Consider the following 23,722-nt stretch of genomic DNA (forward strand, 5'->3'; position numbering starts at 1 on the left):
TGCAGTAACGATCTGGTCGAATTCAGACGCTAAAGCTGCTAACCATTTAGCACTTTCAGGGCTTTTTAGGGCCTGTTGGTAGCTATTTGGTTCGCCGTCTTTAGTGGGCTTTTTCTTTGTTTTCTTTTGGGTTTGATAACAAAGATAATGCACGTAATCGATATCCATAGGATCTGGGTTTTCGAACTGCGAATTTAACTCCATATTCTGTATTTTAGGTGCCGAAAACACCGGAACTTCCGTTATTTTAGGTGCTGAATTAGGCACCGCTACCGTTATAAGCTCTGGGGGGCGAACAGTAGACTGTACAGGCCAGGGAGGAACTGTAATTGCGGGAGGTAGGGGATTATTATCCACTGGATCCAAAGTTTTGGCGCTGTAGATTTCGTCTTCAGGTTCAGAATTAGAATCCCCCTCTAAATCTGGATTTTCCCCCTCTGAAATCTGTAGCGTTTCCCCTGGAATAGCCAAATTTTCAGCGGGTATACCCTCTAAAATTTTTACGGTAGAGGTTTTATATACGGCCCGTCTGGCGGGGGCGTAAACCAACGCTGTAGAATTGGATAAATGGGCTAAAAGCCTTACTGTTTCCGTTCGGGGAGCCAATTTGTTGGATTTTTGGCGTTTTTCCAGCGGTATAATAGCCTGGCATACGGTACCAATAACCCGATAATGGCCTAAATTAGGCCTGTGTGGTAATCCAGGTTGAAATTCGGAATAAAATTCCTCGTAGGGTGTTAACTCCCTGTTAGTTACCGCTGTACGGTTAACTAAATCAACCACGGCTGACAGTAAATAACACCATAAATATAGTGGTAGACCTGCCGCTAAAATGGTAGACCTTAGCCTATCCAAAATAACCCTAACGGACCGTTCCGTTAGCCCGTTTTGGCCATGGTTGTAGGGGTTGGAGGTGCTAAAATTAACACCTTTACTTGCAAACCAATCTTGAAGCTCTGTATTTACCTCGTGCCCCCCATCAAAATGAAATTTAGTGGGGTAGCGCCCGTACGTAGCTTTTAAAACCTTAAAAAAGCCTTTAATAGCCACTAAAACCGTAGGTCCGGCTTTATTCCGTAGTGAGATCGACCACCGAAAACGTGATTTTCGATCCACTAATAACAAAAATACGGGTTTTTTATTGTGAGGGTTAGGTTTAAGGGTTACTGTATCACCCTCTATGGAATCGAGGATATTAGGGGGTGTAGGGAGTGCCCCTTTATTTGTACGCCTAACAGAGGTGGCTTTAATGCAAGTAATGCAGGTAATAGCCCTAATTTTGTCGAAATTAGGTAGACCGTCTGCGTTTTTAGCGGTCTTTTTAAGCAATAACAACCCTATATGCCCTAAGCGCCTGTGCCATAACAGGGCTTTTTGGGCCTGGATTTCGTCACAATCGCCTGTAATTCCGTCTCCTTCAGCTGTTACCCAACCATCGGTAGTTCGATTTAGGCTTAAAGGGAGGTAATTTACAGGGGCCTGCACTAATTCCGGTACTAAAGGAGGTTCTAACAACGGATTTCTTGTGTGGGAAACCCCCTCTTTTTCGGTATTAGCCCCTTTTGTATTAGGCTGCTTAAAAGGGTCATCTAGCGGCTTACCGGGCCTACGGGGCCCAATCTCACGTGGATTTTCAGGGGTTTTTGCACTAAATTTCTGCATTACAGGTAAATCTACGGTTATATCCTTATTTTGTTTGGGATTTAACACTTCCGTTACCGTATTTTCTCCCGGTTCCGAATCGGTGTAGATTTTATAGTCGTCTTGGTCTTCAGGGACTATATTATTTAGTTTTACCTCCAACGGGGCTGCGTAGCCCTTTGTAACCCCCTGTAAGGTTAGGCTAGAGGCGGTGCTATATTCACCAATTACACAGGCGTAATTCGAAACCGTAGATGTAGTATTTCGAATAAGGATATCGCACCCTTTTACCTCCAAACAGAACGAATTTTTGGCGGTATTTAGGCGTCCCCACGCCTTGCGATCCCGATCGTACAGGGTATTTTTTAATAATACGCCCCCTGTATTGTAGTGTATTAGCCCACTAACGATATTTATTCCAAACGAGGGGATATATAGCACGTTATTTAACGTAACCTCTCTAAATTCGTCAATTTTGGAGCCATACCGGACCTGTATTTTAACAGTTCCAGTGCCAATAGGCCTAACAGGGCCACCTCCGGTACCGATTTCGACTGTTGAGCCGGGGGTATAATCGGTAAAAAATTGCTTATTTGCAAAGATATGGTGCGTGCTACCTGTATCGTACAGGACCGGGTAGCCTAGCCGTCGGGGCTTAGGGTCCCTATTTACGCCGCTTCCAGGCTTCGTCTTAGCCTTAGAATTAGTTGCTAATACCTGTGGTTTTAGCGTTTTACCGGTATAATCGGGTTCCGAATCCGATTCCGAACATAATTCTATAACCCCGCTAATAGCGGAATTAACCTCCTGTTGCAGTGCCCGGTACGGTAAATTACCGCCCGAATCGCCTGCCTGTTCCAGGGCGTTATACGCTGCGCAAACGCTAACGTCACCTGGAATCGAGCCCGTAAATAACTCGAAATCCATTGAAATCATGGAAGTTCCAGCGTTCGATTCGCTGGAATTGGAGGATTTATTATCTTTTGCAATAGCCGAATCCGAATTAGGGGTTGATTTGCCCTTTTTTCGTGATTTGGAGGTGCCGTCCTGCCCATTATTTTCCTTTTTAGCGTCCTTTTTAGCGCCTTTTTTCCCTGATTTTCGACCTTCAGCCCTGTAATTAGTGGCTTTGGCAGTTGTAGAGCCTGAAATCGAATTTTCGGATATAAGGTCCGCCATAAGGTATTGCAAATTTAATCGATCCGAATTTTGGCCTATAGCCTGCAGGGCCCGTTGGGTACTGCGTTGGCGTTCGGTCCAGGTAGGGAACGTCCCCTCCAGGGCCCGTAGGTATTGATTTCGTACATCGATAGGGCTAATTTGCACGTTGGCATTCGCTAATCTAGCTACCAGGGAATTAAAACGGCTGTTAAATTCTGGTATTGACCCTCTAAATTTCGAAAAATTTAGGGCGTGAAATTCCCGATATAGCGAGTCTCTGCTAATTTCGGGTGCAACGGAATAGCTATCTTCCAGGGTCTTATAGGCCGTTACAGGGCTGGAATGCCATGCAATGGATTCTAAAGGTTCCTTGGTTAGGCTGTCTTTAATAAGCAATAATAGGACTGATTGCTCATGTTCCGGTAGGCTATAGCCAATTTCAGGGTTGGAAATAAATTCCGCAGCTTTTATAGCCCTGAATTGTACTATAAGTGCCTGTTTCCACAGGTCGTAATTGCTAGCCCCTACTAATTTGCAATTTTCGGGGAAGGAAAATACCCGTTTTGATAGTTCTTTACCTATCCCGTCACCTAGAATTAGGTTACCGGGTGGATTAGGTGGTGCGGTAGCGGTATTAGCGCTAAAAATCTGTGGGTTGGCCTCCAGATTACCGCTATTGGGGGTATTAATACCCGCAATACCACTAAAACTAGTGGGTTCACCATTTTTCAGCGTCAACAGAGATGTTAACTGTTGAATTGTGTGCTGAAGTTGATCCAATTGCGTAGTTAACGCTTTTAATTGCAGGTCTTGCGCCTGTAATTTAGCGGTTAGAACTTCATTCGGGCTGGATTCAGGGCCCCTATCCGGTGGAATTGGGCCTGGGAGGCCCGACATAGGGCTGTCTTCCATTGTAGGGTGGCCTGAATTATAGTTAAAAACTAACCTAGTCGCCTAAGGGTAAATACCCCAATCTAGGATTTTCTATAGCCGTTTGCCTTCTAACGGTTACAGGCCTATACTTGCCAAATATAGGGCTTATTGCTATTTTCAATGATCGAATCCACTGAAAATACAGGGTTGGAATCCCTAAATCCACAATTAATGGGTGCCCTGGTATTATTTGTACCGATCCAGGTGCACTAGCGATCGAAAGTTCAATTCGCTAGGTGGGTGCAGGGTAACCTGCAGGGTAATTTGCAGCGTTCGGTTAGTGGATCACTGGGCTATTAGCGGGCGAATACAGGGGTTTTGGCCCTGACTCGTTAGCGCAAACCCTAATTAACGCACTAAAAATTTGAACCAATCGCAATAGCGATGCACAACCCATAAAAACCACACCAAAAATTTTGGGATTTGCAATCGAGCGAGCGCTGCAGTGCCTGAAAATTGGGCCTGAGTCAAACGCTAATATAGCGACCCCTCACTGTAATTACAGGGGGGATAGGTGCTAACGTAGCACCTATAACCAACAATTTGCACAAAAACAGCAATATCTTCGTCAATATACGTGCTGCGGATATGCGACAATAACCAAATTAAAGCCTGAAAACAGGGCTTTCCAATAATGCAAAGTGCGCTTTAGTGCACTAGCTAGAACCTTTCCGGGCTCATAACCTGTTAATAAAAATGGTGCTAACAGGGGATATAGGGGTAAACCCTAGGTGCGGCGTGGTAAATAACCAGTGCTAAAAGCGCTGAATAATAGGTAGAAATGCACTATAATTTTGGTACTGATAAATAATTGGTTGGGGGAGATTTTGCTTTATTTCCCTTACATACTCTCCGACATCGAAGTGGGGGTCCGCACGCCAGAAAAGGTTCCGGTGCCGCGAATGAATTTCCGAAAAACTAATTTGTATGGGTTTTTGAAAAAACACCCTCATTTGCATACAAACCATCTCTGGGTTTGCATTTAAACGTTGACTTGGTGAAATTTTCAACCCGGTACAGGGTAGCTGACTCGCAGGTGCAGGGTGGGTATTAAACCCGGTACAGGGTAGCTAACCCCACTCGCTGACCTTTAAATTGCATTCCTGCATTAACAAAGTAACGGAATTCCACCATTCCCCACTCCACTTCGGCACTAAATAAAATTGGCTATATACAAATAAAAGTGGGCTTATTACATGCAAAATAATGCATATAATTAACAGCCTGTATGCATTTTAATTTTAGGGATAAAACGGAAGGTTTTTGCAGTAACGATCTGGTCGAATTCAGACGCTAAAGCTGCTAACCATTTAGCACTTTCAGGGCTTTTTAGGGCCTGTTGGTAGCTATTTGGTTCGCCGTCTTTAGTGGGCTTTTTCTTTGTTTTCTTTTGGGTTTGATAACAAAGATAATGCACGTAATCGATATCCATAGGATCTGGGTTTTCGAACTGCGAATTTAACTCCATATTCTGTATTTTAGGTGCCGAAAACACCGGAACTTCCGTTATTTTAGGTGCTGAATTAGGCACCGCTACCGTTATAAGCTCTGGGGGGCGAACAGTAGACTGTACAGGCCAGGGAGGAACTGTAATTGCGGGAGGTAGGGGATTATTATCCACTGGATCCAAAGTTTTGGCGCTGTAGATTTCGTCTTCAGGTTCAGAATTAGAATCCCCCTCTAAATCTGGATTTTCCCCCTCTGAAATCTGTAGCGTTTCCCCTGGAATAGCCAAATTTTCAGCGGGTATACCCTCTAAAATTTTTACGGTAGAGGTTTTATATACGGCCCGTCTGGCGGGGGCGTAAACCAACGCTGTAGAATTGGATAAATGGGCTAAAAGCCTTACTGTTTCCGTTCGGGGAGCCAATTTGTTGGATTTTTGGCGTTTTTCCAGCGGTATAATAGCCTGGCATACGGTACCAATAACCCGATAATGGCCTAAATTAGGCCTGTGTGGTAATCCAGGTTGAAATTCGGAATAAAATTCCTCGTAGGGTGTTAACTCCCTGTTAGTTACCGCTGTACGGTTAACTAAATCAACCACGGCTGACAGTAAATAACACCATAAATATAGTGGTAGACCTGCCGCTAAAATGGTAGACCTTAGCCTATCCAAAATAACCCTAGCGGACCGTTCCGTTAGCCCGTTTTGGCCATGGTTGTAGGGGTTGGAGGTGCTAAAATTAACACCTTTACTTGCAAACCAATCTTGAAGCTCTGTATTTACCTCGTGCCCCCCATCAAAATGAAATTTAGTGGGGTAGCGCCCGTACGTAGCTTTTAAAACCTTAAAAAAGCCTTTAATAGCCACTAAAACCGTAGGTCCGGCTTTATTCCGTAGTGAGATCGACCACCGAAAACGTGATTTTCGATCCACTAATAACAAAAATACGGGTTTTTTATTGTGAGGGTTAGGTTTAAGGGTTACTGTATCACCCTCTATGGAATCGAGGATATTAGGGGGTGTAGGGAGTGCCCCTTTATTTGTACGCCTAACAGAGGTGGCTTTAATGCAAGTAATGCAGGTAATAGCCCTAATTTTGTCGAAATTAGGTAGACCGTCTGCGTTTTTAGCGGTCTTTTTAAGCAATAACAACCCTATATGCCCTAAGCGCCTGTGCCATAACAGGGCTTTTTGGGCCTGGATTTCGTCACAATCGCCTGTAATTCCGTCTCCTTCAGCTGTTACCCAACCATCGGTAGTTCGATTTAGGCTTAAAGGGAGGTAATTTACAGGGGCCTGCACTAATTCCGGTACTAAAGGAGGTTCTAACAACGGATTTCTTGTGTGGGAAACCCCCTCTTTTTCGGTATTAGCCCCTTTTGAATTAGGCTGCTTAAAAGGGTCATCTAGCGGCTTACCGGGCCTACGGGGCCCAATCTCACGTGGATTTTCAGGGGTTTTTGCACTAAATTTCTGCATTACAGGTAAATCTACGGTTATATCCTTATTTTGTTTGGGATTTAACACTTCCGTTACCGTATTTTCTCCCGGTTCCGAATCGGTGTAGATTTTATAGTCGTCTTGGTCTTCAGGGACTATATTATTTAGTTTTACCTCCAACGGGGCTGCGTAGCCCTTTGTAACCCCCTGTAAGGCTAGGCTAGAGGCGGTGCTATATTCACCAATTACACAGGCGTAATTCGAAACCGTAGATGTAGTATTTCGAATAAGGATATCGCACCCTTTTACCTCCAAACAGAACGAATTTTTGGCGGTATTTAGGCGTCCCCACGCCTTGCGATCCCGATCGTACAGGGTATTTTTTAATAATACGCCCCCTGTATTGTAGTGTATTAGCCCACTAACGATATTTATTCCAAACGAGGGGATATATAGCACGTTATTTAACGTAACCTCTCTAAATTCGTCAATTTTGGAGCCATACCGGACCTGTATTTTAACAGTTCCAGTGCCAATAGGCCTAACAGGGCCACCTCCGGTACCGATTTCGACTGTTGAGCCGGGGGTATAATCGGTAAAAAATTGCTTATTTGCAAAGATATGGTGCGTGCTACCTGTATCGTACAGGACCGGGTAGCCTAGCCGTCGGGGCTTAGGGTCCCTATTTACGCCGCTTCCAGGCTTCGTCTTAGCCTTAGAATTAGTTGCTAATACCTGTGGTTTTAGCGTTTTACCGGTATAATCAGGTTCCGAATCCGATTCCGAACATAATTCTATAACCCCGCTAATAGCGGAATTAACCTCCTGTTGCAGTGCCCGGTACGGTAAATTACCGCCCGAATCGCCTGCCTGTTCCAGGGCGTTATACGCTGCGCAAACGCTAACGTCACCTGGAATCGAGCCCGTAAATAACTCGAAATCCATTGAAATCATGGAAGTTCCAGCGTTCGATTCGCTGGAATTGGAGGATTTATTATCTTTTGCAATAGCCGAATCCGAATTAGGGGTTGATTTGCCCTTTTTTCGTGATTTGGAGGTGCCGTCCTGCCCATTATTTTCCTTTTTAGCGTCCTTTTTAGCGCCTTTTTTTCCCTGATTTTCGACCTTCAGCCCTGTAATTAGTGGCTTTGGCAGTTGTAGAGCCTGAAATCGAATTTTCGGATATAAGGTCCGCCATAAGGTATTGCAAATTTAATCGATCCGAATTTTGGCCTATAGCCTGCAGGGCCCGTTGGGTACTGCGTTGGCGTTCGGTCCAGGTAGGGAACGTCCCCTCCAGGGCCCGTAGGTATTGATTTCGTACATCGATAGGGCTAATTTGCACGTTGGCATTCGCTAATCTAGCTACCAGGGAATTAAAACGGCTGTTAAATTCTGGTATTGACCCTCTAAATTTCGAAAAATTTAGGGCGTGAAATTCCCGATATAGCGAGTCTCTGCTAATTTCGGGTGCAACGGAATAGCTATCTTCCAGGGTCTTATAGGCCGTTACAGGGCTGGAATGCCATGCAATGGATTCTAAAGGTTCCTTGGTTAGGCTGTCTTTAATAAGCAATAATAGGACTGATTGCTCATGTTCCGGTAGGCTATAGCCAATTTCAGGGTTGGAAATAAATTCCGCAGCTTTTATAGCCCTGAATTGTACTATAAGTGCCTGTTTCCACAGGTCGTAGTTGCTAGCCCCTACTAATTTGCAATTTTCGGGGAAGGAAAATACCCGTTTTGATAGTTCTTTACCTATCCCGTCACCTAGAATTAGGTTACCGGGTGGATTAGGTGGTGCGGTAGCGGTATTAGCGCTAAAAATCTGTGGGTTGGCCTCCAGATTACCACTATTGGGGGTATTAATACCCGCAATACCACTAAAACTAGTGGGTTCACCATTTTTCAGCGTCAACAGAGATGTTAACTGTTGAATTGTGTGCTGAAGTTGATCCAATTGCGTAGTTAACGCTTTTAATTGCAGGTCTTGCGCCTGTAATTTAGCGGTTAGAACTTCATTCGGGCTGGATTCAGGGCCCCTATCCGGTGGAATTGGGCCTGGGAGGCCCGACATAGGGCTGTCTTCCATTGTAGGGTGGCCTGAATTATAGTTAAAAACTAACCTAGTCGCCTAAGGGTAAATACCCCAATCTAGGATTTTCTATAGCCGTTTGCCTTCTAACGGTTACAGGCCTATACTTGCCAAATATAGGGCTTATTGCTATTTTCAATGATCGAATCCACTGAAAATACAGGGTTGGAATCCTGTTAATAAAAATGGTGCTAACAGGGGATATAGGGGTAAACCCTAGGTGCGGCGTGGTAAATAACCAGTGCTAAAAGCGCTGAATAATAGGTAGAAATGCACTATAATTTTGGTACTGATAAATAATTGGTTGGGGGAGATTTTGCTTTATTTCCCTTACATACTCTCCGACATCGAAGTGGGGGTCCGCACGCCAGAAAAGGTTCCGGTGCCGCGAATGAATTTCCGAAAAACTAATTTGTATGGGTTTTTGAAAAAACACCCTCATTTGCATACAAACCATCTCTGGGTTTGCATTTAAACGTTGACTTGGTGAAATTTTCAACCCGGTACAGGGTAGCTGACTCGCAGGTGCAGGGTGGGTATTAAACCCGGTACAGGGTAGCTAACCCCACTCGCTGACCTTTAAATTGCATTCCTGCATTAACAAAGTAACGGAATTCCACCATTCCCCACTCCACTTCGGCACTAAATAAAATTGGCTATATACAAATAAAAGTGGGCTTATTACATGCAAAATAATGCATATAATTAACACCCCCTCTCTTTTGCTACTTAATCCAAAAATAAAGTCGGAAAAGAAAAGTACGTAAAATAAAACCCCCAAAACAAAAAAACAAAAGAAATTCCCCCTTGTGTCCCAACCCAACTCGAACCCCCGGTGCGAACCCCCTGGATGAATAAGCCCTTTGTACCAAACCCCCGATTGACTGAACCCCCGAATTGAAAAAGACCCCCAGAATTGTAACAACCCCCGGATTCGAACCCACGACCTACAGATTATAACCAACGGAACTTACTACTAAGCCAGGTAGCTAATCTGGCTGTTCGTTGTTGTGGATCCCAGAAAAGTTTAATATATAGGGTAGATTAAAAATCGCTAGGTCGCCCAAAACGCGAGCTAATTAAATTCGGATTCGACTTCGGGTATAAGGTCGGTATAAGTTGCTTAATAATCAACCTGAGCAGGGTAGGTTTGGGTAGATCGGTTGGTGTCGGGCTAACAAAAATCCAATAATTGCAAACAAAGGAGAAAAATGGTGGTAGTTAGCTAACGAACTAACTAGGTGCCCTACAATTCAATAGGTAAAAACTAAGTTTACAGGGGTTTTAACCCTATAAGCTCTAAAAAAACCTTGTGAATTGGAAGCGTTAGGGGCTTTGTAAGGCCGTCAGCGGGCATTTGTTTGGATTCCAGGTATTTTAGGGTCACTAATCCTTCTGTAACTAACTCCCTTACGTAGTGAAATTTTAATAACGTATGTTTAGTACGTTGGTGGTGCGTAGGGTTGTGTGCGTTAGCTATAGAGCCTGTATTATCTCCAAATATTGCAATAGGGCCTTTTACAGGTAGTCCAATCTCTGTAAATAGGCTTTTAAGCCACTGTGCTTCACGCAGGGCTTCCGCTAAGGCGTCGGTTTCGGCTTCTGGGGTGCTTAAAGCTATAGTACTAGCCTTTTTGCACTTCCACGTTATAGGGCCCCCAGATAGGGTATACAAATATCCGTAAGTGGATTTTGAATCTTCCCTAGCCCCGGCAAAATCGCTGTCACTAAAACCAAGTAATTTTAGGCCTTTAAAACCCCCAATCAAAGAGTTAGGTGGTAAATTAGCTTTAATTACCCTATTTCCGTAGCAGATTGCTAGGGATTTAGTACCTGCTAAGTAGCGAAGTAGGTTTTTAGCTGCCGTTAAGTGGATTGTAGTGGCTTTCGTTAAAAAACGAGATAACCATTGAACCGCAAAACCGATGTCCGGGCGCGTTAATAGCATTAAATACATTAGGGTGCCGATAATACGCTGTAACAATTTGATTTCTAGCGCATTTACGGGTTTGCCCCCACTATATTTTAGCACACCCGGCTGTAAGGGAACAGAAATAGGTTTGCAATCAGCTAATCCGAACGTTGCTAATGCTTCCTCTATATACTGACTTTGATGGAGCCAAAGCAGGCGGTTAGGCCTGTCCCTTATAATCTGAACGCCTAGAAAATAGGCTGCAGGGCCCCTGTCTTCCAATGCGTATATTTTGTTAAAACGGGCTTTTAAATCCTGAATATATTGCAATTTAGGACCTATTAGCAGGCAATCGTCAACAAAAGTAACAATGAAATGCTTGGATTTAGCATTATAAAAGACAGCTGGATCAGAGATTAGCGGCTTAAAACCTTCTGTAAAAAGTAGGCTTTTTAGCTTTGTTTGCCATTCTCTTGGGCCCTGTTTCAGACCGTATAGCGCCTTTTCCAACAGTATAACTTGCATTTCCTTTGGATTATAGCCCATTTGCACTAAAATTTTAGCGGTAGTAGGGCTGCAAGATCTAGCCCAATCGCTAAAACCCTCTGGAATTTGCAAATAAATATCTACGTCGGTAAGGTCACTATTTAAAAACGCACCGATAAAATCGATTTGTTCTATTTCCCAATTTTGTGCATTAGCTATAGCCAATAATATACGCCAGGTGGGCGGTATACTAGTGCTAGCAAAAGTCTCGATATAATCTAGGCCTTCGACCTGTAAAAACCCCCTAACAACAAGCCTGGCTTTATACTTTATAGGCTTATTATTTTCATCCTTTTTTAATTTAAACACCGGCCGGGTAGAGATTAGTCTACGGCCTGTATGCATTTTAATTTTAGGGATAAAACGGAAGGTTTTTGCAGTAACGATCTGGTCGAATTCAGACGCTAAAGCTGCTAACCATTTAGCACTTTCAGGGCTTTTTAGGGCCTGTTGGTAGCTATTTGGTTCGCCGTCTTTAGTGGGCTTTTTCTTTGTTTTCTTTTGGGTTTGATAACAAAGATAATGCACGTAATCGATATCCATAGGATCTGGGTTTTCGAACTGCGAATTTAACTCCATATTCTGTATTTTAGGTGCCGAAAACACCGGAACTTCCGTTATTTTAGGTGCTGAATTAGGCACCGCTACCGTTATAAGCTCTGGGGGGCGAACAGTAGACTGTACAGGCCAGGGAGGAACTGTAATTGCGGGAGGTAGGGGATTATTATCCACTGGATCCAAAGTTTTGGCGCTGTAGATTTCGTCTTCAGGTTCAGAATTAGAATCCCCCTCTAAATCTGGATTTTCCCCCTCTGAAATCTGTAGCGTTTCCCCTGGAATAGCCAAATTTTCAGCGGGTATACCCTCTAAAATTTTTACGGTAGAGGTTTTATATACGGCCCGTCTGGCGGGGGCGTAAACCAACGCTGTAGAATTGGATAAATGGGCTAAAAGCCTTACTGTTTCCGTTCGGGGAGCCAATTTGTTGGATTTTTGGCGTTTTTCCAGCGGTATAATAGCCTGGCATACGGTACCAATAACCCGATAATGGCCTAAATTAGGCCTGTGTGGTAATCCAGGTTGAAATTCGGAATAAAATTCCTCGTAGGGTGTTAACTCCCTGTTAGTTACCGCTGTACGGTTAACTAAATCAACCACGGCTGACAGTAAATAACACCATAAATATAGTGGTAGACCTGCCGCTAAAATGGTAGACCTTAGCCTATCCAAAATAACCCTAACGGACCGTTCCGTTAGCCCGTTTTGGCCATGGTTGTAGGGGTTGGAGGTGCTAAAATTAACACCTTTACTTGCAAACCAATCTTGAAGCTCTGTATTTACCTCGTGCCCCCCATCAAAATGAAATTTAGTGGGGTAGCGCCCGTACGTAGCTTTTAAAACCTTAAAAAAGCCTTTAATAGCCACTAAAACCGTAGGTCCGGCTTTATTCCGTAGTGAGATCGACCACCGAAAACGTGATTTTCGATCCACTAATAACAAAAATACGGGTTTTTTATTGTGAGGGTTAGGTTTAAGGGTTACTGTATCACCCTCTATGGAATCGAGGATATTAGGGGGTGTAGGGAGTGCCCCTTTATTTGTACGCCTAACAGAGGTGGCTTTAATGCAAGTAATGCAGGTAATAGCCCTAATTTTGTCGAAATTAGGTAGACCGTCTGCGTTTTTAGCGGTCTTTTTAAGCAATAACAACCCTATATGCCCTAAGCGCCTGTGCCATAACAGGGCTTTTTGGGCCTGGATTTCGTCACAATCGCCTGTAATTCCGTCTCCTTCAGCTGTTACCCAACCATCGGTAGTTCGATTTAGGCTTAAAGGGAGGTAATTTACAGGGGCCTGCACTAATTCCGGTACTAAAGGAGGTTCTAACAACGGATTTCTTGTGTGGGAAACCCCCTCTTTTTCGGTATTAGCCCCTTTTGTATTAGGCTGCTTAAAAGGGTCATCTAGCGGCTTACCGGGCCTACGGGGCCCAATCTCACGTGGATTTTCAGGGGTTTTTGCACTAAATTTCTGCATTACAGGTAAATCTACGGTTATATCCTTATTTTGTTTGGGATTTAACACTTCCGTTACCGTATTTTCTCCCGGTTCCGAATCGGTGTAGATTTTATAGTCGTCTTGGTCTTCAGGGACTATATTATTTAGTTTTACCTCCAACGGGGCTGCGTAGCCCTTTGTAACCCCCTGTAAGGTTAGGCTAGAGGCGGTGCTATATTCACCAATTACACAGGCGTAATTCGAAACCGTAGATGTAGTATTTCGAATAAGGATATCGCACCCTTTTACCTCCAAACAGAACGAATTTTTGGCGGTATTTAGGCGTCCCCACGCCTTGCGATCCCGATCGTACAGGGTATTTTTTAATAATACGCCCCCTGTATTGTAGTGTATTAGCCCACTAACGATATTTATTCCAAACGAGGGGATATATAGCACGTTATTTAACGTAACCTCTCTAAATTCGTCAATTTTGGAGCCATACCGGACCTGTATTTTAACAGTTCCAGTGCCAATAGGCCTAACAGGGCCACCTCCGGTACCGATTTCGACTGTTGAGCCGGGGGTATAATCGGTAAAAAATTGCTTATTTGCAAAGATATGGTGCGTGCTACCTGTATCGTACAGGACCGGGTAGCCTAGCCGTCGGGGCTTAGGGTCCCTATTTACGCCGCTTCCAGGCTTCGTCTTAGCCTTAGAATTAGTTGCTAATACCTGTGGTTTTAGCGTTTTACCGGTATAATCGGGTTCCGAATCCGATTCCGAACATAATTCTATAACCCCGCTAATAGCGGAATTAACCTCCTGTTGCAGTGCCCGGTACGGTAAATTACCGCCCGAATCGCCTGCCTGTTCCAGGGCGTTATACGCTGCGCAAACGCTAACGTCACCTGGAATCGAGCCCGTAAATAACTCGAAATCCATTGAAATCATGGAAGTTCCAGCGTTCGATTCGCTGGAATTGGAGGATTTATTATCTTTTGCAATAGCCGAATCCGAATTAGGGGTTGATTTGCCCTTTTTTCGTGATTTGGAGGTGCCGTCCTGCCCATTATTTTCCTTTTTAGCGTCCTTTTTAGCGCCTTTTTTCCCTGATTTTCGACCTTCAGCCCTGTAATTAGTGGCTTTGGCAGTTGTAGAGCCTGAAATCGAATTTTCGGATATAAGGTCCGCCATAAGGTATTGCAAATTTAATCGATCCGAATTTTGGCCTATAGCCTGCAGGGCCCGTTGGGTACTGCGTTGGCGTTCGGTCCAGGTAGGGAACGTCCCCTCCAGGGCCCGTAGGTATTGATTTCGTACATCGATAGGGCTAATTTGCACGTTGGCATTCGCTAATCTAGCTACCAGGGAATTAAAACGGCTGTTAAATTCTGGTATTGACCCTCTAAATTTCGAAAAATTTAGGGCGTGAAATTCCCGATATAGCGAGTCTCTGCTAATTTCGGGTGCAACGGAATAGCTATCTTCCAGGGTCTTATAGGCCGTTACAGGGCTGGAATGCCATGCAATGGATTCTAAAGGTTCCTTGGTTAGGCTGTCTTTAATAAGCAATAATAGGACTGATTGCTCATGTTCCGGTAGGCTATAGCCAATTTCAGGGTTGGAAATAAATTCCGCAGCTTTTATAGCCCTGAATTGTACTATAAGTGCCTGTTTCCACAGGTCGTAATTGCTAGCCCCTACTAATTTGCAATTTTCGGGGAAGGAAAATACCCGTTTTGATAGTTCTTTACCTATCCCGTCACCTAGAATTAGGTTACCGGGTGGATTAGGTGGTGCGGTAGCGGTATTAGCGCTAAAAATCTGTGGGTTGGCCTCCAGATTACCGCTATTGGGGGTATTAATACCCGCAATACCACTAAAACTAGTGGGTTCACCATTTTTCAGCGTCAACAGAGATGTTAACTGTTGAATTGTGTGCTGAAGTTGATCCAATTGCGTAGTTAACGCTTTTAATTGCAGGTCTTGCGCCTGTAATTTAGCGGTTAGAACTTCATTCGGGCTGGATTCAGGGCCCCTATCCGGTGGAATTGGGCCTGGGAGGCCCGACATAGGGCTGTCTTCCATTGTAGGGTGGCCTGAATTATAGTTAAAAACTAACCTAGTCGCCTAAGGGTAAATACCCCAATCTAGGATTTTCTATAGCCGTTTGCCTTCTAACGGTTACAGGCCTATACTTGCCAAATATAGGGCTTATTGCTATTTTCAATGATCGAATCCACTGAAAATACAGGGTTGGAATCCCTAAATCCACAATTAATGGGTGCCCTGGTATTATTTGTACCGATCCAGGTGCACTAGCGATCGAAAGTTCAATTCGCTAGGTGGGTGCAGGGTAACCTGCAGGGTAATTTGCAGCGTTCGGTTAGTGGATCACTGGGCTATTAGCGGGCGAATACAGGGGTTTTGGCCCTGACTCGTTAGCGCAAACCCTAATTAACGCACTAAAAATTTGAACCAATCGCAATAGCGATGCACAACCCATAAAAACCACACCAAAAATTTTGGGATTTGCAATCGAGCGAGCGCTGCAGTGCCTGAAAATTGGGCCTGAGTCAAACGCTAATATAGCGACCCCTCACTGTAATTACAGGGGGGATAGGTGCTAACGTAGCACCTATAACCAACAATTTGCACAAAAACAGCAATATCTTCGTCAATATACGTGCTGCGGATATGCGACAATAACCAAATTAAAGCCTGAAAACAGGGCTTTCCAATAATGCAAAGTGCGCTTTAGTGCACTAGCTAGAACCTTTCCGGGCTCATAACCTGTTAATAAAAATGGTGCTAACAGGGGATATAGGGGTAAACCCTAGGTGCGGCGTGGTAAATAACCAGTGCTAAAAGCGCTGAATAATAGGTAGAAATGCACTATAATTTTGGTACTGATAAATAATTGGTTGGGGGAGATTTTGCTTTATTTCCCTTACATACTCTCCGACATCGAAGTGGGGGTCCGCACGCCAGAAAAGGTTCCGGTGCCGCGAATGAATTTCCGAAAAACTAATTTGTATGGGTTTTTGAAAAAACACCCTCATTTGCATACAAACCATCTCTGGGTTTGCATTTAAACGTTGACTTGGTGAAATTTTCAACCCGGTACAGGGTAGCTGACTCGCAGGTGCAGGGTGGGTATTAAACCCGGTACAGGGTAGCTAACCCCACTCGCTGACCTTTAAATTGCATTCCTGCATTAACAAAGTAACGGAATTCCACCATTCCCCACTCCACTTCGGCACTAAATAAAATTGGCTATATACAAATAAAAGTGGGCTTATTACATGCAAAATAATGCATATAATTAACAAATCCCTAAATCCACAATTAATGGGTGCCCTGGTATTATTTGTACCGATCCAGGTGCACTAGCGATCGAAAGTTCAATTCGCTAGGTGGGTGCAGGGTAACCTGCAGGGTAATTTGCAGCGTTCGGTTAGTGGATCACTGGGCTATTAGCGGGCGAATACAGGGGTTTTGGCCCTGACTCGTTAGCGCAAACCCTAATTAACGCACTAAAAATTTGAACCAATCGCAATAGCGATGCACAACCCATAAAAACCACACCAAAAATTTTGGGATTTGCAATCGAGCGAGCGCTGCAGTGCCTGAAAATTGGGCCTGAGTCAAACGCTAATATAGCGACCCCTCACTGTAATTACAGGGGGGATAGGTGCTAACGTAGCACCTATAACCAACAATTTGCACAAAAACAGCAATATCTTCGTCAATATACGTGCTGCGGATATGCGACAATAACCAAATTAAAGCCTGAAAACAGGGCTTTCCAATAATGCAAAGTGCGCTTTAGTGCACTAGCTAGAACCTTTCCGGGCTCATAACCTGTTAATAATAATGGTGCTAACAGGGGATATAGGGGTAAACCCTAGGTGCGGCGTGGTAAATAACCAGTGCTAAAAGCGCTGAATAATAGGTAGAAATGCACTATAATTTTGGTACTGATAAATAATTGGTTGGGGGAGATTTTGCTTTATTTCCCTTACATACTCTCCGACATCGAAGTGGGGGTCCGCACGCCAGAAAAGGTTCCGGTGCCGCGAATGAATTTCCGAAAAACTAATTTGTATGGGTTTTTGAAAAAACACCCTCATTTGCATACAAACCATCTCTGGGTTTGCATTTAAACGTTAACTTGGTGAAATTTTCAACCCGGTACAGGGTAGCTGACTCGCAGGTGCAGGGTGGGTATTAAACCCGGTACAGGGTAGCTAACCCCACTCGCTGACCTTTAAATTGCATTCCTGCATTAACAAAGTAACGGAATTCCACCATTCCCCACTCCACTTCGGCACTAAATAAAATTGGCTATATACAAATAAAAGTGGGCTTATTACATGCAAAATAATGCATATAATTAACAATATCCATTTTTAAAAAAAAATTGTTTTTTTAATATTTGTAACATTATTCCGGTCGTTATTTTGTTTTTTAATATTTTTTTTTATTTTTCCCGATTGTTACAAATTAGTTATTTCCGCGTTTATCCTTTTTTTTTAATAATTCCGGATCCGTCGTTTTCGGAAACGTTGTTTTTTTTTCGATATAATTAAAAAACCGGTATTTTGGTTTCCCGTATATATAATATTTTTTATTAGTGGAAATATGTTATTTTTTATTATCGTTTTTTTTACGCAAATAATAATTTTTATTATAATCCCCTTTTTTTATATAATTCGTATTTTCGGTTAATAAAAAACGTATAATAAATTGCGTAACGTTTTTCCAATTTTATTATAATTGTAATTTGGTTCGACAATTTTGTAAAAATAATCGCCGGATTTGCAACGACCGTTTTAAATTTTCGGACGTTTTTAATAATTTTTAAAATTGCAATAATTAGGTGTTTTTTATATATAAATTTGGATCCCAATACCCGTTAATATTTTTATAATTTTTTTAATATAATTGCTAAAATTTCGGAATTCCGTTTGCCCTATTAATCGAATTTTGTTTTAACGTTTTTAAAATTAATAAAATTCTAATTTTTATAATATATTTACCGTATATATATATTTTTAAACCGTTTTTTAAATTTTATATATATTTTCCAAAACGTTATATAAATTTTTATATTTATTATAAAAACGTTTTGGCGTTTTTTATTAAAATTTGTGGAAATAATATATAAATTTGGAATAATTTTATTTGTAATATTTCGCAAATAATTATAAATTATTTAATTTTATTATCGAAAATATTATATAATTCCCCTAAATAATTGTTAAATTTATTTTAAACGTTCGAAAATTTTTTTATTATATACGGTTCCATTTTTTTAGTCGGAATTTAAAATAAAAATAAATAACTATAAATATTTTTTACGTGGTATCATTTTAATTTATTCGTTATATTAATTGGATTTACTATAAAACCCCGTACATTTATTTTCAAAATTTCCGAAATTTTATTTTCGTCGGAATTTTGTTTTGGTATAAATTTTAAAAAAAACCCTAAACCCCTAATTTGCAAAAAAAATAATATTAATCGCCCCCGTTTTCGTATTTTGGTTTGGTTTATTTTATTATTTGTTTTTCGGAATAACGTTTGTTAATTATTTTATTATTTTTAAAATTAGTATTTTGGTATTTTATTTATTTAATATTGGAATTACGTTCGATATTTTTTCGGGTATTAATAAATTTTCGTATTCCAATTCCAACGTTTTTACAAACCGTTTATTTCGTTTTTCGTTTGTTTTTTTAATAACGTAATACCGTTCGTTTCCAAATAATTTTTTAATATTTTTTGGATTAATATATTATATAATTCGAAATATTTTTGGTTCCAACCAACGAAACTTTTTTAATATTTGTAAAAAAACTTTTTCCCGTTTTTGTTATATTAATTAATAATTTTTAATATTTATATTTTTCGTCGAATTATTATTATTTTTTCCGAATTTTTAAAAAATTTGTAAAAATTATTATAAAAAAAATTTACCTCGATATTTTTTTTTAAAAAACGCCGGTAATTTTAATATTAATATAACCGTATTAAAATAAATTCGTTATATATTTTAACGTTCGTCGTCGTTTTGGAAACCCAATTTCCCGTTTATTATACCGTATTTTATCGTTTACGGAACGTTATTGTTAATTATATGCATTATTTTGCATGTAATAAGCCCACTTTTATTTGTATATAGCCAATTTTATTTAGTGCCGAAGTGGAGTGGGGAATGGTGGAATTCCGTTACTTTGTTAATGCAGGAATGCAATTTAAAGGTCAGCGAGTGGGGTTAGCTACCCTGTACCGGGTTTAATACCCACCCTGCACCTGCGAGTCAGCTACCCTGTACCGGGTTGAAAATTTCACCAAGTTAACGTTTAAATGCAAACCCAGAGATGGTTTGTATGCAAATGAGGGTGTTTTTTCAAAAACCCATACAAATTAGTTTTTCGGAAATTCATTCGCGGCACCGGAACCTTTTCTGGCGTGCGGACCCCCACTTCGATGTCGGAGAGTATGTAAGGGAAATAAAGCAAAATCTCCCCCAACCAATTATTTATCAGTACCAAAATTATAGTGCATTTCTACCTATTATTCAGCGCTTTTAGCACTGGTTATTTACCACGCCGCACCTAGGGTTTACCCCTATATCCCCTGTTAGCACCATTTTTATTAACAGGTTATGAGCCCGGAAAGGTTCTAGCTAGTGCACTAAAGCGCATTTTGCATTATTGGAAAGCCCTGTTTTCAGGCTTTAATTTGGTTATTGTCGCATATCCGCAGCACGTATATTGACGAAGATATTGCTGTTTTTGTGCAAATTGTTGGTTATAGGTGCTACGTTAGCACCTATCCCCCCTGTAATTACAGTGAGGGGTCGCTATATTAGCGTTTGACTCAGGCCCAATTTTCAGGCACTGCAGCGCTCGCTCGATTGCAAATCCCAAAATTTTTGGTGTGGTTTTTATGGGTTGTGCATCGCTATTGCGATTGGTTCAAATTTTTAGTGCGTTAATTAGGGTTTGCGCTAACGAGTCAGGGCCAAAACCCCTGTATTCGCCCGCTAATAGCCCAGTGATCCACTAACCGAACGCTGCAAATTACCCTGCAGGTTACCCTGCACCCACCTAGCGAATTGAACTTTCGATCGCTAGTGCACCTGGATCGGTACAAATAATACCAGGGCACCCATTAATTGTGGATTTAGGGATTCCAACCCTGTATTTTCAGTGGACTCGATCATTGAAAATAGCAATAAGCCCTATATTTGGCAAGTATAGGCCTGTAACCGTTAGAAGGCAAACGGCTATAGAAAATCCTAGATTGGGGTATTTACCCTTAGGCGACTAGGTTAGTTTTTAACTATAATTCAGGCCACCCTACAATGGAAGACTGCCCTATGTCGGGCCTCCCAGGCCCAATTCCACCGGATAGGGGCCCTGAATCCAGCCCGAATGAAGTTCTAACCGCTAAATTACAGGCGCAAGACCTGCAATTAAAAGCGTTAACTACGCAATTGGATCAACTTCAGCACACAATTCAACAGTTAACATCTCTGTTGACGCTGAAAAATGGTGAACCCACTAGTTTTAGTGGTATTGCGGGTATTAATACCCCCAATAGCGGTAATCTGGAGGCCAACCCACAGATTTTTAGCGCTAATACCGCTACCGCACCACCTAATCCACCCGGTAACCTAATTCTAGGTGACGGGATAGGTAAAGAACTATCAAAACGGGTATTTTCCTTCCCCGAAAATTGCAAATTAGTAGGGGCTAGCAATTACGACCTGTGGAAACAGGCACTTATAGTACAATTCAGGGCTATAAAAGCTGCGGAATTTATTTCCAACCCTGAAATTGGCTATAGCCTACCGGAACATGAGCAATCAGTCCTATTATTGCTTATTAAAGACAGCCTAACCAAGGAACCTTTAGAATCCATTGCATGGCATTCCAGCCCTGTAACGGCCTATAAGACCCTGGAAGATAGCTATTCCGTTGCACCCGAAATTAGCAGAGACTCGCTATATCGGGAATTTCACGCCCTAAATTTTTCGAAATTTAGAGGGTCAATACCAGAATTTAACAGCCGTTTTAATTCCCTGGTAGCTAGATTAGCGAATGCCAACGTGCAAATTAGCCCTATCGATGTACGAAATCAATACCTACGGGCCCTGGAGGGGACGTTCCCTACCTGGACCGAACGCCAACGCAGTACCCAACGGGCCCTGCAGGCTATAGGCCAAAATTCGGATCGATTAAATTTGCAATACCTTATGGCGGACCTTATATCCGAAAATTCGATTTCAGGCTCTACAACTGCCAAAGCCACTAATTACAGGGCTGAAGGTCGAAAATCAGGGAAAAAAGGCGCTAAAAAGGACGCTAAAAAGGAAAATAATGGGCAGGACGGCACCTCCAAATCACGAAAAAAGGGCAAATCAACCCCTAATTCGGATTCGGCTATTGCAAAAGATAATAAATCCTCCAATTCCAGCGAATCGAACGCTGGAACTTCCATGATTTCAATGGATTTCGAGTTATTTACGGGCTCGATTCCAGGTGACGTTAGCGTTTGCGCAGCGTATAACGCCCTGGAACAGGCAGGCGATTCGGGCGGTAATTTACCGTACCGGGCACTGCAACAGGAGGTTAATTCCGCTATTAGCGGGGTTATAGAATTATGTTCGGAATGTCACGGGCAGGCAGGGCGGACAGGTAGGTGCGGGCGATCAGGTAACAGGACAGAGTATATTGGCTATCTAGTCTTCCAGGTACAGGGTAGCAGGTGGTTGTTGACGAAGACGTAGCTCGAGGAGCTACATATCGGAGACTGCAGAGATTTCGCGTAGATATACGCGCGCGAGGCGCTCGGCCCTCGCGCCTTCACGTGACAGGGGTCATGACTAAGCGACAGCCCAGTGGCTGTCCTTCAGGTCTGTGACAGTATTCCCCCCTTCCAGGCCGAGCTCCGTCACGGCCGGGGCCCGGGCTTATGGGGGTATCGACGGTGGAAATTCTTTACCAATTGAGCAGCGTTTTCCAGGTAATCGGCAGGTTCAGTCGTGGGTTCGCTATATCCAGCCCAACGGACGATATATTTCAGCCGGCGGCCTCCTCGGCCGCGGGTTTCCCAAAAGGAGTCGAGGATCTCTTCGACTTCGTATTCTCTCTCACCTTCCACTTCCAAATGGGGTGGCGGTGCAGGTTGTTGGCCCGGCAGGGGCTCAACGTCAGCAGGTTTTAGTCGGTTTATATTGAAAACAGGGTGTACTCTCATAGACGACGGCAGGTCCAAACGGTAGGCGTACGGGCTAATCACTTCAGAAATTCGGAAGGGTCCCAAGTTCTTCCAATCCAGTTTCTTCTGCGGGCGGGCGGTCTGGATGTTCCGTGCGTCTAACCATACATATTGGCCGACGGTAAGCCGGCGGGCCGGGGTACGGTGTCGGTTCGCCTGTTCTTCGTAACGGGCTTGGGCGGCGGTCATTTCGGCGCGGGCTTGTTCCAGAATGGCTTCCATTCGGGCGGCTAGCTTTTCGGCATCCCGCTGGGCGGGCAAAGGCTGGTTCAGGGGTACCGGCTCGAATCCCATGCGGGGATGGAATCCGTAAGTCGCGTAAAACGGGGAGGTTCCGGTGGTCTCGGACTTGTGGGAGTTGGCTGTGAATTCGGCGAGGGGAAGCCAACTTTCCCAATCATCTTGCAGGTAGGCCACATAAGCTCTCAAATATTGTTCCAGGGACGCGTTAAAACGCTCGGTCTGTCCGTCAGTCTCGGGGTGGTGAGCAGTGGATAGCAGGCTGTCGATTTTCAAACGGGTTGTCAGGTGTTTCCAAAACTTCGACACGAATTGGGTGCCTCTATCCGAAACTATCGTCAGGGGCAACCCGTGTAGTTTCCATACGTGGTGTAGGTACAGGTTGGCGGTGTCCTCGGCATTGCAGGTCCCTTTACAAGGGACGAAGTGTCTCATCTTAGTCAGGCGGTCTACGACCACTAGGATGGCGTCGTGGCCGTTGCTTTGCGGCAAATGTGTGATAAAATCCATCGACAGGTGTTGCCATGAGCGTTCAGGAGTGGGCAGGGGTCGCAGGAGGCCCTGGTGGCCTTCGCGGGACGGGTTGATTCGGCGGCAGGTCTGGCATTTCTTTACCCATAATGATACGTAATGTAGCATTCCGGGCCAGTAATATTCTCGGGACAGCAGGTCGTAGGTTTTTGCTTTGCCGGGGTGACCGGCGACGGGGGAGTCGTGGCAGCGGCGCAGGATCTCGGCTTTCAGATTATTCGAATCGGGTACGTACAGTTTATTGCGGTAATACAAATAGCCGGATCGTTCTTCGCATTCGGCCAATTGCAGCTTGGGGTGGCGGTCGGCGCCTGTCCTCAACGCTTCTAGGGCAGATTGCGTTATCGGGTCGGATTCGTATCCGGCGTCTAGTAGCTCTATTAGGTGTTTTGGCAATAGGGGTTTGTTTTGGCGGATTATGGGTTGTAACCGGGTGGGGCGGGCAGGTAAATTGTGTTTGTTAATTATATGCATTATTTTG

General features: G+C 43.3%; 6 protein-coding genes across 6 annotated transcripts; 2 read left to right on the forward strand and 4 right to left on the reverse strand.

The window, feature by feature from the left end:
* Positions 1–4,462: 4,462 nt before the first annotated feature.
* Positions 4,463–4,925, reverse strand: MGG_15941 (uncharacterized protein; the record flags this gene model as incomplete). The annotated part of the gene is made up of 3 exons (XM_003715696.1): positions 4,463–4,521; positions 4,585–4,653; positions 4,811–4,925. Coding segments are annotated over 3 exons (243 nt in total), but the record flags the coding sequence as incomplete, so codon positions are not given.
* Positions 4,926–8,933: 4,008 nt separating this feature from the next.
* Positions 8,934–9,396, reverse strand: MGG_15942 (uncharacterized protein; the record flags this gene model as incomplete). The annotated part of the gene is made up of 3 exons (XM_003715697.1): positions 8,934–8,992; positions 9,056–9,124; positions 9,282–9,396. Coding segments are annotated over 3 exons (243 nt in total), but the record flags the coding sequence as incomplete, so codon positions are not given.
* A 6,616-nt stretch (positions 9,397–16,012) lies between these two features.
* MGG_15943 (uncharacterized protein) lies at positions 16,013–16,547 on the reverse strand (the record flags this gene model as incomplete). Its single annotated transcript, XM_003715698.1, has 3 exons — positions 16,013–16,071; positions 16,135–16,203; positions 16,361–16,547. Coding segments are annotated over 3 exons (315 nt in total), but the record flags the coding sequence as incomplete, so codon positions are not given.
* Positions 16,548–17,083: 536 nt separating this feature from the next.
* On the reverse strand, positions 17,084–17,546 carry MGG_15944 (uncharacterized protein; the record flags this gene model as incomplete). Its single annotated transcript, XM_003715699.1, has 3 exons — positions 17,084–17,142; positions 17,206–17,274; positions 17,432–17,546. Coding segments are annotated over 3 exons (243 nt in total), but the record flags the coding sequence as incomplete, so codon positions are not given.
* Positions 17,547–19,340: 1,794 nt separating this feature from the next.
* MGG_15945 (uncharacterized protein) lies at positions 19,341–19,803 on the forward strand (the record flags this gene model as incomplete). The annotated part of the gene is made up of 3 exons (XM_003715700.1): positions 19,341–19,455; positions 19,613–19,681; positions 19,745–19,803. Coding segments are annotated over 3 exons (243 nt in total), but the record flags the coding sequence as incomplete, so codon positions are not given.
* Positions 19,804–20,551: 748 nt separating this feature from the next.
* On the forward strand, positions 20,552–21,892 carry MGG_15946 (uncharacterized protein; the record flags this gene model as incomplete). The annotated part of the gene is made up of 2 exons (XM_003715701.1): positions 20,552–20,885; positions 21,105–21,892. Coding segments are annotated over 2 exons (1,122 nt in total), but the record flags the coding sequence as incomplete, so codon positions are not given.
* Between the last annotated feature and the right edge of the window lie 1,830 nt (positions 21,893–23,722).

Source organism: Pyricularia oryzae, chromosome 2, assembly GCF_000002495.2.
Source record: "Pyricularia oryzae 70-15 chromosome 2, whole genome shotgun sequence".
In the NCBI taxonomy this organism is placed as follows: Eukaryota; Fungi; Ascomycota; class Sordariomycetes; order Magnaporthales; family Pyriculariaceae; genus Pyricularia; species Pyricularia oryzae.